Below are 18,624 nucleotides of genomic sequence, written 5' to 3'. Positions count from 1 at the left end.
ACACACACACCATGACAAACACTTTGACAGGGACACACTAGAATATATGTTCTAACAGCTAGACACCATCAAATGCTTATTATACACAGTCTATAGTGGCCCCAAAAGTATTTTGACACAAACTTTTAAATTAAATTTTATTGGTCCAGCGCAATTGCCATTGTCACAAAGCAGCTTTACACACTCAAAATAATTATTTAAGTTTGTATAAAATGTGAATGTGTATAATTCATGCCCTGATGACGGCGGTAGTTGAAAGGAAAAACTTCCTGAGATAATATGATCTCGCGCCATGTATTTTATATTTGAGTGAACTGCTAGTGTCTTACAATTCGCCATGCCTACTACGATCAAAGGATTCAGGCTGCTTGTCATGGACATGCATGGTATGGCATTATGGTAAACTGGTACATGTATGTTTAGATGCTGTCCTCCCCACTCTCCTTAATCACTGTTTGTTGTCGGTGAAGTGATTGGTCGCGTTTCATCTCGGATTTCCTTCTGGTTCTCCCTTTTAGTTATGCTGTCATACTCAGTCCTGCCGGAGTCCCCGCTTGCACTCTGCACTAAATATACATTCACTTTATACATTTTTTTACTGTGACCAGACCTCCTTCTACTGTATTCTGTTCTCTTCTCTTTGCTCTCTTCTCCTCTTTCTCTTTAACTCTCCCTGTCTCTATGTAAAGCTACTAGGTTTGTGTGTGTGTGTGTGTGTGTGTGTGTGTGTGCGCTCCTTGCCAGAGTACCTTGGTGCTATAATGCGTCCACAAAACTCGTTGAATTTTAGTAGTCTCCAGAGGCTTATTGCATTTTCTGGCATTTGGAGTTATTACTTTGCATTGTGTAATTGATTATTATGGTTGGAGCTACACATCCTGTGCTCCCAGTGATCCAGACCCCATCTGCCCTCTGCACCTACTGACTCATCCCTATGCTGAACTGGACTTCATGTTAATTTAAAGAATTTCAGTTATATTGTACTCTCAGCTGCATAACACACATGGTGTTATATCATCTCTTTCTGTTTCACCCAGATGAGGATGGGTTCCCTGTTGAGTCTGGTTCCTCTCAAGGTTTCTTCCTATTACCATCTCAGGGAGTTTTTCCTTGCCACTGTCGCCATCACCCTTGGCTTGCTCATCAGAGAAATTTCATTCATTCATCTCATTATTATCTAGACACATTTTTCTCACACATACACAATTAATTATTATTATTATTAATATTTTATTATTTTTTTATTATTATTATTTTTTTATTATTTTTTTATTATTATTATTATTTTTTTTTTTTGAATTTCTTTCATCTTTGTGAAGCTGCTTTGAGACAATGACCATTGTTAAAAGCGCTATATAAAAAAAATTGAATTGAATTGAATTCAGATCTATCCGTAGATTTATGTTTTTTCTATTGAATAGTATCGACTTATGTGTGTGTGTTTACACTGAACGTGTTGAAGTTTAGTTTGGCCTATTACATTTCAAGTTCAACTTCAAGAGGCATTTCGGTGCTTTAATTTCCTCAAGCATTTAATTACTATTAGGTCAATTTATAGTTAGATTAGGTTGGATGTTACGCCTCCCTCGTACTTTTTGGTTCTGTAGCTTGTGGGTGTTTAGTTAGGGCGCCGTATGTGCTGAAGATTTTGGTTTTTATTTTCGTATTTTCTTCTGTTAGTTAGGCAGAGATTAGTTATAAGGATTGTTTGTTTTGTTAATTTTTTTTGTTTTGGGTGACACTCATTTTTCTCCTGTTATTATACATTTCTCACAATGTGAGCAAAAGACTTTTTGAAACGCACTCCTGTGTAATTCGTCATCCTTTGTCTGTTTCACAACCCGTTACAATTGTCTCACCGAAATGTTGTGGTTTTCATCAGATTCAATATCAAGCACATAACATTTTTTGGTTAACCAGTACGAAAAGTGTGGCTTTTGTAAAAACTGTTGATGGTGTTGATGTTGAGAGTCTTAACAAGTCTGACGCAAGCTATTAACCTTTTCTAAAAGAGGGGTTGGTGTCTGTTGAGGACAAGCTTACTAATCAGGTAAAAGAACATATGCTTTGTGATACTGCCGCCAACTTATCGTTCATAACGGTGGATGCATTACCTTGTAAATATGATAACATTTTAGCAAGAAAAAGAAAAATTCTATTTTGGTAAATATATGAAAGAAACCCAGAGAATTGTGGTTATTGTTATCTTAGACATTTCTGTGACTCTCTATTGAAGTTATCTTCCAGGTTTTTTTGGTGCTGCTGAGCTAACCAATGTGTGTTATTTTTTTAAATAAAGTACAAAGTTGTTGACTTGGCCTGTTGACTTGTTGACTTGTTGGACCAGGTAAGCCAGTCAATGCGAGGATTGTGATTTTGTAGCCAGGTATAAACTCCAGCACCACTCAGGGGTTACCAGATGTGATGATCACTATTATATTTTACCCATGACAGTGAAGTAAATATGTAAAAAAAAAAAATTGAGTGAATCTGTTAACATTTTTTTAACATTTTAATGCAGTATTTTTTGTTAATGAAATCTACACTTAAGTCAAATCTTTACTGCATCATTTTAAATGCATTGTGGTGCTGTAGGAACATAACTTTTAGACTTGAGTGTATACGACACATGCTGCATGTACTGTAGTTGATTTTGGATTAAGTTATTGTTTATTAATTATGGCTCCTGTAGCTTGCAGTAATTCATGCTTTATATCAGGAAGTAATGTCATGTGCATAACCGTCAATTTGCGTAACAAGAGTTGCAACTTGGCATGCGTTGAAAGAAAAAAGTCAGCTGAAACAGAAGACAACCATCAGTGACTTTCTGTGAGTGAAGAGCAGTGAAAGTGCAGCAGTGCAAAGGCCTGGAAAAAGTTGAACTATCAGGTAAATACTTTTTATATGGTTTTCTTAATTTGTTTCCTACTGTATCACATACAATTTTAACAATCACAGGTGTGACAGTTTTTAATTTTTTTTGTAAATAAACATTTTTTTAGAATTTTTGAAATGTAAGAAAAATATTTATTAAATATTCCAAAATATAGATTTAACCACATTTGTTATTTTGATCAAGCCCCTTGCACATAAAAATGTAAAGTAAAAATGGCTAGAAGTTTATTCTATATTTCCAGTGAATACACTACACAAGTGTGAGAAATAAACATCTCAATTTGTTGTGGCATTATATGTAAATGATCAGTAATGGAGTGATGTGAACAAGAATCCAACATTCTACATGTATTATTATTATTTAAAGGAATTAAATATTATTGCGTACTGCAAATTTAAATGTTTTTAGAAATGTGTTTATACATTTTACAGTATATATAAATATTCTGAGGTTTTTAAGTTTGCGAAAAGAGGCAGTTGTTACAGCACATCTGGAGTGCAGTGCCCATACAGTATACTGTACATTCAACCACTTCACAATGCTGACATGAGAAAGCTTAACCAGATATTTGCAGGTCGTGAAGTTAAAATTGCTGGGCACCGCCTCAGGATGTGCTATAAAACAGGCCTCTTTTCTCACACTTACAAACCTCAAACATCTCCACCCTATATGCACATGATGATGTGGAAAACGAGTGACCATAAAAGTAACTTTAAAACTTTATAAATAAACGTTTAATGCTTAATTCAATAGTAAATGACAAATCACAACTATTTACATGATGTTTTAAAAACAATAATTGCTTTTTAAAGTGCCAGTTGTTTGTATTTTATTAATAATTATAAAATGAAAATGATTTAATATATTTAATAAACTTAAATAAATTACTTTATGATGGTTAATTCTGATTAACCTTTAACCCAAGAGTCACATGGTCTAAACCAACCACTAAGAAAATAGTTGAAATTATCTGCATCTCTGTTGTTTCACTGAATTGCAATTAGATGGCACCAGAAAATTAAATTCAAATGTATGCCATGACAGTGGTCACATGAACAATTTTTCCTTACTACCATTTAATTCAACCTCTAAAGTCTAATTTGATGTTGCTTGCAGGATTTTAAATATACATTAATAAGAAATAAACATACAACAACAGCATTGTGGTCGGGAAGATGAACACTGAATTCTAGATAAAGCAAAGAAAAGGTTTAACCTTGTTAAATTTAAGCTATAAAAACTGAACAATGGCTACAAACTAATAAGGTCATCCTTAATCATTCATTTAAACATTATTGTTCCCACCAATATTTATTTTTCAGTGTTTATTTTTAGACTCTGTTATCTGTTATGCATCAAAGAGAAAACATGCCAGATGTAATGTTTTTTATTCCTATTTTGACTGTACTAAAAACTACCTATACTGTATACCGATTAAATCACCGCACTCTGATAGAAAGAGGTAGTGAAAAGTTTAAAAAGAGAAATTAACCTTACACACACACACACACACACACACACACACACACACAAACACATTAACAACACTTCGACATTGAACACTAGCAAATATGCTCTAACAGCTGGACACTCTCAAAACAAAAGGTCATTATGTACAGTATATTGTGGCCCCAATAGTATCTGGACAATTAAAACACAATTCCAATTGTATGTACAATCATGAAACAGTATGTGCTTTATCTTTGTAGTTTGAAAATATTTTAATCACATTTTATTAGCCAAAAAATGTTGACATTGTTGTACTGTAGGATCAACATTTTGAGCATTTCTGATTTATCAAAAAATTATCTATAATCTTACAAAAGAAAAATACAGGTGCATACGGCCACCTGCTGTATTGGAGAATGAAATACACAAGTGTTCTTGAGTACAGAAAAAAAATGTTAGTGAGCATTGGCCACTGTGGGAGGGGAAGCAATCATTCCTGTTCGCCTAGATTGAAAATATAGTCTCAGGTAGAATTTGTAGAGTTATTAGGAAAATGATCTGTTGACCAAACACCACCCTTCTGAGGACTTTGTCGCACCTGCTTCTTGTTTCATTCAGCTAAACCCAGCAATTTTTATATGCTGTTTTTATAAGCTTCATAACGGCTCTAATCTGAGCTGCTGGTTGTTAATTGGTGATTTCTGAGGCTGGTGACTCTAAATGAACGTCTCCTCTGCAGCAGAGATTAGTTTGGGTCTTGCTCTTCTTGGAAGGTCTTCATGAGAGACATTATGGAGCTTGATGGGTTTTACAAACGCACCCGACACAAAACTGTTCTTGCAAGAACTGTTTCAGAACCGCTGACCTTCATGTCCTAAAATAACTACTGTTTTATATTATAATAATTAATGTTTTTGTGATAGTTGTTGTTGTTTTCGTTATTTAATGACCAAACGTGTGTGTGTTCTTAGGCTTAATTAAATGTACAATTATTAAGTGGAAAAAAAAATCCCACATTACAGAACAAAAATACATACACAAAAATGGTTCAGTAGACACAAAATCAAGCTCCTCTCCTGGCCATCTTAGTCCCCAGACCTCAACCCAATATATATATATATATTAATTAATATTTCTGCTATAACAATAAATGATATGGCTAAATTTAATGCTGCTGTTTCAGTATTTACTGCATTTCTGATCGATACGAAATACAAATATGCTCTTTCTCAGTTTTACAGGATCACAGTGACTTTCAGTAAAAATGCCGCTACCTGCTATAAAAGTTGACCAGAAATCACTTGGGGTAACTTCTTTTTTACTTCCAATTGTTTAGTTTACATTTCTAAGATTCCAGATATGAGAAATGAGTGCTGTAATGGACCCATGATTATAAATAAGTCACTTTTTATGCACATTTGCACAACCATTGTCACTTTCAAATTATATATATATATATTTTTTTTTTTTCTTCTATATTTCTATATTTTGTAATATTTTTATTGTGCCCTTATTTGTACAGTTTACTAGTTAAATTTATTTTCTTTCATATTTCTTTTTATTCATACAGTGGAACCTCGGATTACAAGTAACGCAGTTTACGAGTGTTCCCGAAGACGAGCCAAAAGATTTTTAATAAATTTTAATTAAAAAAACGAGCGTTGTTGTGGTTTACGAGCACCGAGTATCATGTATAACGCATGCGCTTCTTGTTTTGACACCGAGCGTTGCATCATCACAACTGAGCCAACGGTTTTTCTCTCTCTGGCGCTGCGCGGAAATCATCTCCCCTGCTGGGTCTTAGTGCTCGTCTCTTACTGGTGTGTGTGTGTATTTTTCTTTCTCTTGCGCTGCAAAGTGTGTGTTATGTGTGTGAGCATAATTTGACACCGCTGGTTCACACACAAAACACACACACTCTTTTTCTCTCTCGCCTTTACTGTGTGTCAGTGTTTGAGTGTGTGTGTTGTGTGTGTGTTTTTCTTTCTCTTGCACCGCAGAGTGTGTGTGTGTGTGTGTGTGTGTGTGTTACGTTGCACACACACTCTCTCTCGTTGTTAGTGTGTTAGTTTTTGAGTGTGTGTGTTATATGTATCTGTATCTCTTTCTCTCTCGCCTTTAATGTGTGTATGTGTTTGTGTGTGGCTGTGTGTTTGTGTGTGTGTGTTTGAAACAGAGAGGGGGTGCTTCACTCACACACAACCGGCACGGTGTCAAAATACTCGCACACACACATAACACACACTTAGCAGCACAAAAGAGAGAAAAACACATACACACAGCACCTGTGTGCATAAATGGAAATACACTTATCTGTATTATTTTTTTTTCTTTTTTAAGGTAACATGCAGGTTAATTTGTTTTATTTTAACTTTATATTTTGTGTTAATTATTTTTATCTATTAATTTTTTTGGGCTGTGTAACAAATAATTTTAATTTGCATTATTTCTTATGGGAAAATGTGCTTTGATTTACAAGTGTTTTGGAATACAAGCCTGCTTCCAGAATGAATTATGCTCGTAATCCGAGGTTACATTGTATTTATTTCTTACGTATAAGTTTTTATTTTTTTTAAGGTCACTGGCGGTCGTATAAGCATTTAACTGCATATCGTGTGTATGACTGTGTACATAAATAAAATTTGAATTTGATAAATATAATGCTATCTGTATTCAAATAATTTTTTTTTTTTTTTTTTTTTTTTTACAGCCTGTCCAAGTAATGATTGGAGTTGTGATATTCATGTTCGGGATCATAACCAAAGATATAAGTGATTTATCTGTCCTCAGCAGAGTCATGTTCTGGGGTTCTGTTAGCGTATGTTCTCTATCCTGCTTAATTATCACATTATTTTACCCAACTGCAAAGAAACCTTTGAAGATCTCAAAGTTTATTCATTTTTATTTACCTTTGATTAGTTTTTCTGCTCTGGTGCTACATCAGCTGCTACCGTGGACCATCGTCATTCCTTTTTGGTGGGTAAACATGGAGTAGGGAAAAGTGGGTAAAGTATGGAGGAATTTCCCTAAAGGGATATTGGTAAAGGAAAAAAAAACTTGAAGGATGAAAAACAATATCTGGAGAAAAAAAAAATGGTACATAGGAGGAAACAAAAAATTTTAATAAATAAAAAAAAAAACATGTGACCCTTCCAAAATGTGGACAGGGTAAGTACTGTATGCCAGTGCATTTTGTCCATTGTTGTGTAGAAGTTCCACGTTGAGTGTCATGTAGACAAACATTATGTTGCTTTAACACAATGAGTAAAATGCACTAACATACTCGCCCTTTCCATATTTAGGGGTTGCTGGAAGACTTACTCGGAACAATGAGTCACATGGTCTCACACTTTTCCCCCATTGCACAACCTTTTTTTTCTTAAACTGATTTTTTTCCCACCCATGAGGTTTTTTTTTTTTTTTTGCTTTTTTTTTTAAAGTAATTTTCTGTCATGTTTCTGACCACATTTTTTTTCTGTAAAGTTGACATTTTAGCACTACTATTAATAATGTGTTGGATAGTCCTTAACCCAATTGCAGTTTATATTATATTTATATATAAATATATACTGTACTAAAATATATTTCAGCTTTATATCCATAGTAGTTGCCTTGCTTGCTGTAAGACAGTGAAATACTGTAACAGCTTTTCTATGATTTCCATAAAGAATGAGAAGCTCACTCGTGCACTTAGGTTCAAACTTATTGTTGCAGCTTAAAAATATTAATTTTTGCAGTAATTATCCAAACATAGATTTAACAAATATTGATTATTTAAATCTGAATGGTGACTTTTTTTGACCAGGCATAGCGTAAAGCAAGGAATTGAGAAGCATTAAGAGAGATTTTCTAAAGGTACAGTACATCACAGATGTTTCCTTTCTCATTAGGTAAAATCCTCACTGATTTTGAACCTGATCAGCACCATTGCTGCACTTGTAGCTGTCATTGTACTCTCTATTGATCTGGTGAACATGTCTGCAGAAGTACCATGGTCTGATCTAATGACATGTCAAATTTCTGCTGTACTTATGGTTAGTATCTCTCTGTTCTCTTGCATTTTGATTGTTTGCTAGTTTAGAAATATACTTCACCAGTCCAACACATTTTATTAAATGCTTTTAAAGGAAAAAAGTCAGATGCTTTAATTTCTCATATTAAACTCAATTAACACCACAATACCAATAATAGTCCCTTAATAACAGCAGAAAGCGGCTCAGTCTGAAACCTCCCATGTGGATATTACAACACCACATGACATATATTTATTAATTGTTATTTATTTTAGCATGGAGTTCTCCTTTAATAAAGCACTCAGAACAGTAGACCAATGCATTTTTGTTTGTTGGTTTTTAACAGCCTTAGGTCCACTCATTGTAAAATATATATATTTTTTTTCTTCAGCTTTTACGTCGCACCTATAGAGTGCTCTTGTTTCTTTCTATAACTGAGGTTTGCATGTCCATCTGGACATTTGTACTTATCTGGAAATCCAGAGACTCCACTTAAGCTATGGTCAGTTTTTCCTCTTTTAACTCAATGCTACTTTAACACTATCAGTTTTTACCTTGGTTGATTATGGACTGTACTGTAAATTATTCACATACTGAAGTGTAAGCATGAACAGATATCTTTTTTTTTTCTACTGCAGTCTTAGGCAGCGGATCAGAAATTAACATGAGGAAAACATCAACCTGCCTTCAGTTTTTTATTATGCTTAAAAAATTACATAAATAAAAAATTTTCCTAAAACAAACAAAGCCCTGATTAGACTCTCTCTCTCTCTCTCTCTCTCTCTGTTTTTCCTAGGAATGTTATAATGTGCCTTTTTACAGTAAATGTGAGACTAAATACCAAATAATTAATTTGTATAACTTACAATATCACATTTAATTGTATTTGTTTAAAATAAAATATAATATTCCTCTAATCTGTTGTATTCTGATTAATGTAAACAATTTTCACTAACAGAAGCTTTTAGAACAGTATACTGTAGCTATATCACACATTTACAGTAAAAAAAAATCCATGGTAACAGCTCAATCACAGGGTCTTGTATGGTGAATGTTATACTGTACATATGTATAGCATAATTATAAAAAATTGTATGGTGAAGATTTATGTAAGGAGCTGTTTCTATTTAATGTATGGAAGGAGTCTCTAGTTTTAGGGCTTTGAAACAGTCAGAGATTTTTATTTGATATCTTGAAGAATTAGCAGTTTGTGGTGATTTTGCTCATTTGACAAATTATATTTTGGTATATAATATTATATTATATATATATATATATTTATATATAGATTTTTACATGCAAAAAAAGTTATGGTATAACTGTGACGTAAAAGAGTAATAATAATAATAGTTATTATTATTATTATTATTATTATTATTATTATTATTATTATTATTATCATCATCATCATCATCATCATCATCAATTATTTAATTTAATTTATTTTTTATTTTATTTTTATTTATTTTTTTTGGCAGGTCATGTGTTTCCTTAGAAAGAGCTCAGTGTTTTTTTTTTGTGCTACACTATGAACAGTAGCTGTAATGAACTAGGTTTCCAGTTACAGTAACTACAGTACATTCAGTGTGTGAAACCACCCAAGTGACTTTCTATTTCAATACTTAAAGTAAACTCATGGATGTTATAACATATAGCATCATATAGCATCATATAAATAAAGATTTTTACATGCAAAAAAAGTTATGGTATAACTGTGACGTAAAAGAGTAATAATAATAATAATAATAATAATAATAATAATTATTATTATTATTATTATTATTATTATTATTATCATCAATTATTTAATTTTATTAATTTTTTTATTTTATTTTTATTTATTTTTTGACAGGTCATGTGTTTCCTTAGAAAGAGCTCAGTGTTTTTTTGTGCTACACTATGAACAGTAGCTGTAATGAACTAGGTTTCCAGTTACAGTAACTACAGTACATTCAGTGTGTGAAACCACCCAAGTGACTTTCTATTTCAATACTTAAAGTAAACTCATGAATGTTATAACATGCAAAAAAAAGAAAAGAAAAAGAAATGCAAATGTCTTTCAACATATTATCTTCATCACCATTACATTTACATTTAGGCATTTGGCAGACTTATAAAAAGTGCTTTAAAGTTTCCTTCATTGAATTGATACTTACATTGGGTTACTAGGTTACTAACTTAGAGCCATCAGTCAAACACTGTTGGGAAGTTTTGTTTGTTTGTTTGTTTTGAGGAAGGTGGGGTGGGGGTAATTAGTCCACATTTTAAAGAAACAGATATGTCTTGAGTCATTGCTTAAAAACCAAAAAGAGTCTGAATGAATGTCTCCCTTGATTCCTGAGAGAAGTTGGAATGAGACAAGCAGTGCTGGAGGTTCAGGGGGAATGTGGTGTGGTGCGTGGTGTGATTAGAGCTGAGAGGTGAATGGGTGCTCAGACATTTTTAGCTTTGTAAGTGAGCATCAGAGCCTTGAATTTGATGTGGAGTGCAGGAAGCAGAGATGTTGGGTGCTGTAGGAGAACTTGGAAAGTTTGAAAATAAGATGTGCACCTTCATTCTGGATCAGTTGCAGAGGGCAAATGGTGAACAGAGGCAGACCTGCCGGAGTGAGTTGCAGTAATTTGCTCTTGAAATAATAAGAGACTGAACTTATGCCTGAGTAACCTGTAAAGAAAATAAAGGGTCTTCTTAAAAGCAGCAGGAACATGACCAGATGATATGGAATGGTTGATGTTAGTTGTGATAAAGGGAAGGAGGTCCCATGAGATGGCCTGGAGCATTGTGGAAGGGATGGGGTCTAATATACAGGTGGTGGGATTAGATGACAAGATGATTTGCTTAATCTCATCAGATGACGGGCTGGAGAATTCTGCCTATGAAGGGGAGGGAAGGTCCTAAAGTTCTGGTCTAGGGGTTGGGTTCGGAGCAAAGGACTGGAGAATTGCTGCAATTTTGAATTTAAATCATAGAATGTGGCAAAGTCATCAGCAGTCAAGGAGAATGGGACAGGAGGAGCCGGTAGGTTGAGTAGTATGGAGAAGATATTGTGGAGTTAGCCAGAATCATGTGCAGAGGCTTCCAGCTTTTCCCTGTAGAAGGCAGTTTTGGCAGAAATCACATCACATGAGAAATTGGAAAGAGAGTACGGTAAAAGATCTGCATCAAGCTGTGATTTCTTCCATCTTCTCTCTGGAGTTTTTAAAGCAGTATCTTAATGCAATATTTAACCATGGTTCAATTTTGTAGGCTAGTATTTTCTTCTAGGAGAGATAATCACTGAGCTGATTGGCAACAAAAAAAGCATTTGAGTTCCATATGGTCTTCCAAAGACAGTTCTGCTACAAAGCATGAGTATATCAATTTAAGTGGGTGGACTCTCGGTTAACAATATATAACATGTTCGGCAAGTTTCCCCAAGAGAGATGCTTCTTACATGGCATGACAATGAGAGACCAGCTTCTTACAGAAACTTTGCAAATGTTATAGTACATCATCAGGAAGACTTTTTAAAGTAAAACTCTAGAAATGGTTTTAACCAACAAATCCAGTTTAGTCAGTCTAATTTACAGCTGGAGTTTAAAATCAGGAAATAAAAGACTATTGTCAAATTCATTTCCATGAGGCTATGCTTAAGGCGATTTTGTTCTTTTAAACATTTAAACATTATTTTAAAAAATCATTATGATTGAATAATGAATAACTTATTTTTTCTTGAATGCAATGATATATGTCTTTAAATTCTGTCAGTGAATAATGTGTGTTAAGTGTTGAAACAAAAAGTCTAAAACCAAACAGAGACATACCACTTCCTGTACACTGCACAAAATATTTTACTTACTGTTTTAATGTGTTAAGTGGATTTAAAAAAAAAAAAACTAATATTAATCTTGGCATCTTTTATCAGAAATGTCTAAAATCACATCCTTTCAGTAATTAACCTTTTATCTAGTCAATTACAGGAGCTGCCAGTTGTCAGGGTTAACCCAGAGACCATTTGTGTTTTTGAACTTTGTTTCCCAGAATGCACCTCGGTCAGGTGATGGGGTCACTCACCTGAACCGAGGTGACTGGTTGATTAGTTTAGCTATAAGAAGCCAACATGTTGATTTAATCCTTTGTCTTGCATCTGTTTTGTTTTCTCCTGGGGCTGTTCTGTTGAGTTAAGCTTGCAGCTGTTGGAATTCTTGTTTGCCACAGTATCTCGGTTTGTTATGTTTATGTTTTAGAGTTGTGCTTGTTTATGTTTTGTTTGTATTATATTAAAAAACACCTTAAGTCTTTACCTCTGTGCATACAGTATGCATCGCCTGCAATCCCACCACAACCGTGACACCAGTGAGTCCTGTGGGTTCGTCTGTAAAAGGTCACCACTTCCACTAAGGTCCACTTCAAGTCCTTAGAAATGGTGGTACACATGAACTAAAATGATTAGTTTGGCCTTGAGCAAACTAATTGGGATGACTGTATTGAAAGTCAAACTAAAGTCCACACACAAGATTCTCACATATGTCTTCAATTTTCCAAATGTTGCGAGATAAACTGCAGTCTGATGTTAAGTGGATCATCCACATACCTGTTCGCTCTATAAGCAAACTGCAGGGGGTCCAGTAAGTCCTGTGATTTTGGGTTTCTTTGGAATGGTGATTATTGTCGAGTGTTTGAAGCAAGAAGGAACTTCACACACCTCCAGGGTTCTGTTTATAGATGTGTCAAGATAGGGGTCAGCTGGTCAGCACAGGTTTTAAGTGTTGGAAGTGTGTGTGCAGTGCCTCACTGTAGACAATTTTAATATCTTTCACATAGATTCTCAAACTGGAAAGGTTGCTGCAGATCCTGCAAAAAAATGACTTGCCACTTGTGTATGAGCGAAAATAATACTTAAATATAAAGATATATTTTTAATAACAACTGCACAACACATTTCGCTTTCTCAACTGGGAAAGTGTAAACCGTATACAGTAGATAGTCAACCAAAATGCCTATTACTGCCGCGCTCACCACAGCGAAAAAACGACAACGGCCAAAATAATTCAGTCGCATTTCAAAGTAATTTGTGTAATGACCGCCAGATGGCGCAAAGGGACATTTTGCAAAACACCCGGAATTGAGGCAATTTCTTTAGTAGATGATAATTTCCACATCTAAGTACTTTATCCAACAAACATGAAAAAAACATAAACAGAGCTATTGACAGTATAAATATAAAAAATTATAAAACAGAGCAATAATTCAAATTCAATTTCAATAATTCAAAATAAAAATGAATGAATAAATCGAATATTTTAAATATTAAACTACAAATTATAAAAAATACTGTATATTCACTCTAAACACAACAAATAATAGACAAAATCTAAAATGTGAAGTTTTTAGATACTATCTTAGACTCCAGGTGTGCACTTTTTCTCAAAATTTTAAACTATAAAACGTCAACTATTTGTGTCAACTGATCCACCCAACGCCTTAAACAACCAACTGGCTTAGTATAAAAAGAGAATGCTTATTTTACAAACTTTAAAAATCAGTTTATTGGTATAAAATATATTGTGGGTTGCATGGCTGCATTTCTTTTCTAAACAGGTGTGTCGAAAAGAAAACCTCTTTCAGGTGAAGCTTAGTGATCATTTACCCGTTCAGTTCTCTCAGGACTGCTGTATGACGCACTGCTGTAGGTCAGTATGACTCATTTTACATTTACATTTTAAATCAGCGGTTATATTAGATACAGACAACAGTCTCATTATGAAAATATAAATGAACATTGTATTCTTATGAATAGTATTGAATGATGGGTGTAAGAACACAGTAAAACTGACTTCACATGTGTTTTAGAGACACAAGAATATTATGCCAATGACTAAAATCAATAAGATACAGATAGTTAGAATAACATGTGTAATGTATTATTGAATTCTGGTTAACCGCAGTTTTCTTTCTTTTTTCTATTTTCAGATGTTTTCACATGTCATCTGCCTTTATCTCGATCTCATTTTTTCTCTTTCCTGTTTTATTCCCAAACACACACCTTTACTCCACAGATTATCATTAAAATCAGATTAACAGACATTAATATACTACTAGACATGTTTTAACAGCTGGAAGAAGAACAGTCCTGAAATAATTTAGGACACTTCCAAATGCCCATAATATACAGTATACAGTGGGCCCAAAAGTATTTGAACAATTTAACCAAAATTATAATTATGGAACATTTTCATCAGTTTTATTGATATTTTATTTAGGTATTAATGTCTCGATTTATCAAATTCACACCATCTTTGAATTAAATTATTATCATTACTTCAGGACATAACCAAAATACTTTATGCATATCTTTTATTGTAAAGTATTCAATTACTAAATTTGGAGCCACTACTTCTATATTTTCTGCATTTCCGATCGATATGCGTATGAGATCTTTCCCAAAATTCTAGGATCACAGAGACGCTCAGTGAAAATGCAGCTACCTGCTGTCAAAGTAGACTTTAAATCAGATTAACAGACAGAGTTCAATATAACAGATGCAGGTGCAGAGGACAGATGGGAGCAGCATGTTTAGCTCCAAACCATCATAAAGCAGAATCACGCATATTCCAAAGTGTTTTTAAGTCTTCCCCTTAACACCCTTCCTTTAATTTCTTAATGATATTGTATATAAACATTAGGGACTATTATCCCAAAAGTACTGGATAATTTGCAGACATGACATTCCATGACATTCATTTTCATTGTTTATATTTTCTTGACAATAAATGATACAAAAATAAATATTTCATAGAATAATAAAAAAAGCATCAATATTTCTGCAATAGCTTTAAACAATTCAGTGGCTAAAGTTAAAGCTGCTTTTAAAATGCTTACCTGCTTGCCAATCACCAGAGAAATAACAAAACAATTTAATTAAATTAACATAAGTAAAATATTCTACCTGATAATAAGTTCTTAAGTGACACTAAAACTTTTTGAAAAGAGTGGAAACATTATATTAATAATTAAATACACTGCATGGCAAAAAAAACAAAAAAAAAAAAACAACTAACATCATGTTGGACCACTCTAAGCTTTAATTCCAGCACACATTTGCCATTGCATTGCAGCTGACTTCATTTTATTGACTCATAACGCTGCTGAGTCTGGACCTGAGCAACTGAAGCAACAGGAGATCATAACACTGTCTCCAGAGGCTTGTACAGTGGACACTATGCATGACGGGTGCATCTCTTCATTCCCTAGCAAAGCTTTCAAAAGCATTTACTACACTCACCAAAAAAGTATTAAATTAATGATTTAGTACTGTACAGTAAGCTTAAATGATCAATGGAGTGTATAAAGTATTGTTGCAAAGCCAGTAGAACATCACAGCTCTGTCCTCTCCTTTTCATTAGGTGAAATCCTCACTGACTGATCAGTGCTGTGGCTGCAGCTGTAGCCATCATTGTGCTTCTTATTGATCTGGGGCACATCTCAAAATCAACCATCATGCACTAATTCAAATGACCCACAATGTTATGTGTTTAACCTGTTTGTATCTTATTGTTGTCACATACTGTATGTGATTATTTGTTTAGTTGTTTGTTTGTTACTCCAATTACTCCTTCATTTTTTATTATTTTAATTATTCTAACTTTTAAATTTCGGGCGAACTCAATTGCAACTTCAAAGGCCAAAACCGCTGCCCCTAAATTACATCAGAAAAAGACAGAAATAATAATACTGTACATCTGTCAAGAACCTCTGTAGTCCAACGAGGGGCCATGCAGGCCAATAGTGACCATCAGAGGAAACTCTCTACGTACAGGGAGAACGTGTTTATGTGGGAATCGAACACAGGACCTGGAGGTGGGCGGCAACAATGCTAACTATTACGCCACTAAGCATTTTTTTTTTTAAGCAGCACAACATTTAGACATTGTGAATTGAACAGGATTTTATTTATTTAGTTCTTTTACTGGAACCTTTGGAGTGTTCCTGGTTCTCTATATACTCGGTCTGGTCTGCATGGTCTTCATGTCCATCTGAACGAATCTGGGAAGCCAGAAGCCATGGTCAGTGTTTTCTCGTCTTTTTTTCTTTTTGTATAAGGATGTTATATTATACTTTTTCTTCTGTGACATACATATCAGATTTTATTGCATGCAGAGGAAAGGAAAATCATGCAATTATTTATAACAGCCAGCAGATGGCAACATAACCACTTAAAATTCTACACAGTGCTGTAGTTTTGTGATGCAACACAATGCACAAACTGATATTTGTTGGAGGATGTAGTGGATTAAAAATAACACGTTTCCACTTATAAGAGTACTTAAATAAAGTACAGACATGTGAAATATGTTTTTATATTTATCTTAAGTACAATAACAAAGTAAATGCGCTTACATATCTTCCATCTCTGGCTCTAAACATTTTTTGTCCTACACACGAGAACCAGAGCTAATTATAAGTAATACATACAGTTTCATGAAAAGGTATTTTCAACTTTAACTGATGATTTATTTATTTGCATATTTGTCACATTCTTTAAACCTCCCTGGACTGATTATATATTGTGGCGTGGGCGGGGCGGCGGCTGACGACCAGCATGCCTTGCGGGGATGTCGGTGTGTTCACCATGATGGGGAAAGGTGTTTTGGTTAGTGGCTTCGGCCCTGTTTGTGTGTGTTGGGTGTGTGACGTGTGAAATGTGCTCTGGTTCAGGCTGAAGCTGAATTGGATGTAGGTTCCTGAGTGAATGTGCTGCTCATGCCATACATGCTGTGTGCCTAATAAAGTACTCCCAGCCATTGCATTGGGCAGCAAATAAGCTCACTCGTCTCTCCATCATCCTTTCCGGCGATAAAAACGCTACAATATGTTAAAGTAATTGCCCCCTCTAAACATCATCCTCCCTGGAAAAGCCCATGCTCCCCTCCAAGCCGTGCAGATTGACATCTTTGCTAGTGGGGAAGACTTTTCAGGCAGCAGGTCAAGCTGGTTCTGCTCTGCACACCATGGCGGTCCTACAGGCATACCAGGCTGACTTGCTAAATGACTTGAGCACTGGCGGGGTTGCTAACAAAGCGGCGTTTTTGGAGTTACGCAGAGCCACAGACCTGTCTCTTAGGGCAACCAAGCAGACGGCCCATGCTATTGGCCGCTCCATGGCTGCCTTGGTGGCTACAGAGAGACATCTGTGGCTTAATCTTACGGGCATCAAAGACAGGGACCGTGCGTTCCTTCTTGACGCCCCTATCTCGCCTTCCGGACTGTTCGGTGACGCTGTCACAACCGTCATGAACAAGTTTCGGGATGCAAAACTCCATGAGGAATCCTTTGTGAGGTTCCTTCCCCGCCGTGCTCAACAGGCGGAGTTGTCGGCCACCCAGCTCCGACCAGCTCTGGCCTCCCAGAGGCGGGAGGTTCATAGGGAGAGTGTGGCGAGCCGAGCACCTCCGCGTGGAGATCGGGGTGGAGCTCGCCGCACTTTACGAGCCGTCACGAGGAGAACAGACCTGAGGACCATGTTAAATGAGAGGAGAAAGGCCTCAGGACCGTGACGGAGTGCCGAAGTTCGTGCATTTTTTTTAGAGAGGCTGGCAGCGGGGAACCCACTGCCAGCTATGTCTCTTTAAGCACGAGGCACTATAGAAGACCACCACCCTCAGGAGACCGGTGTTCAATTCCCGCCGCCACTGGTGTTTCGGGAGACAGCGGTTTCCAACAAAGTGTTAGGTGCTCGGTTCCCTCCTGTCGTGTTTTCAGGACACCAAACACCTAACAGCCACCACCATCACCACCACTCCTCTGCCTAGCTGAGCAAAAAGCTACCGCCCCTTTGGAGAAGCTGGCAGCGTGAAAGCTACTGCCAAGCATGTCTCCTGGACTACAGGATTCAGCCATTGTGTTACTATGGCGTGGGTTTCCACCTCCGTGAAACCACAGTGAGCACCTCTGTTAATTCAAATCACAGGCTGGCTGGCAAAGGGGGCCATAGCGCATGTTCCCTCCCAGACGAAGCCATCCGGCGTCAACACGTCGCCCTACAGTAGCTCACCTATCTTTCTCTTCAGGGCAGAGTTTTAACGCCCAAAAGCGTTCTCCTTCCTGCACGAGATATGAGCTTGAGTGTCATGCGGAATCCGAGCGCAATGCCGGCACAGCTGTTTCCTGCGTGCGCCGAATTCCATACAGCACTCCAAAAAAAAGTATAAGCTAGGCCAGGTGGTAACATTACTGCTCCCAGAGTGGTTTCAGTGGTGGCTAAGTGCCGGGGGGTTTCATCTAAGG

General features: G+C 35.8%; 1 protein-coding gene across 2 annotated transcripts; it reads left to right on the top strand.

The window, feature by feature from the left end:
- The first annotated feature begins 2,828 nt into the window (after positions 1 to 2,828).
- LOC128526458 (membrane-spanning 4-domains subfamily A member 12-like) lies at positions 2,829 to 9,208 on the top strand. 2 transcript variants are annotated; one of them, XR_008360799.1, is made up of 7 exons: positions 2,829 to 2,889; positions 5,579 to 5,651; positions 7,056 to 7,163; positions 7,265 to 7,321; positions 8,236 to 8,379; positions 8,750 to 8,860; positions 8,997 to 9,208. XR_008360799.1 is itself a non-coding variant. In XM_053498315.1 (6 exons), the coding sequence occupies exons 2-6, from the start codon at positions 5,610 to 5,612 to the stop codon at positions 8,852 to 8,854; spliced, it is 456 nt and encodes a 151-aa protein (XP_053354290.1). In that variant the 5' UTR covers positions 2,829 to 2,889; positions 5,579 to 5,609; the 3' UTR covers positions 8,855 to 8,981. The 2 variants fall into 2 exon arrangements, 1 of the variants encoding a protein (XP_053354290.1); XM_053498315.1 differs by lacking the exon at positions 8,997 to 9,208 and having other exon boundaries at positions 8,750 to 8,981.
- Positions 9,209 to 18,624: the final 9,416 nt, after the last annotated feature.

This window comes from Clarias gariepinus, chromosome 6, assembly GCF_024256425.1.
Source record: "Clarias gariepinus isolate MV-2021 ecotype Netherlands chromosome 6, CGAR_prim_01v2, whole genome shotgun sequence".
In the NCBI taxonomy this organism is placed as follows: Eukaryota; Metazoa; Chordata; class Actinopteri; order Siluriformes; family Clariidae; genus Clarias; species Clarias gariepinus.
The sequence above is the reverse complement of the archived record's forward strand: the minus strand, read 5'-3'. Positions and strand labels throughout refer to the sequence as shown.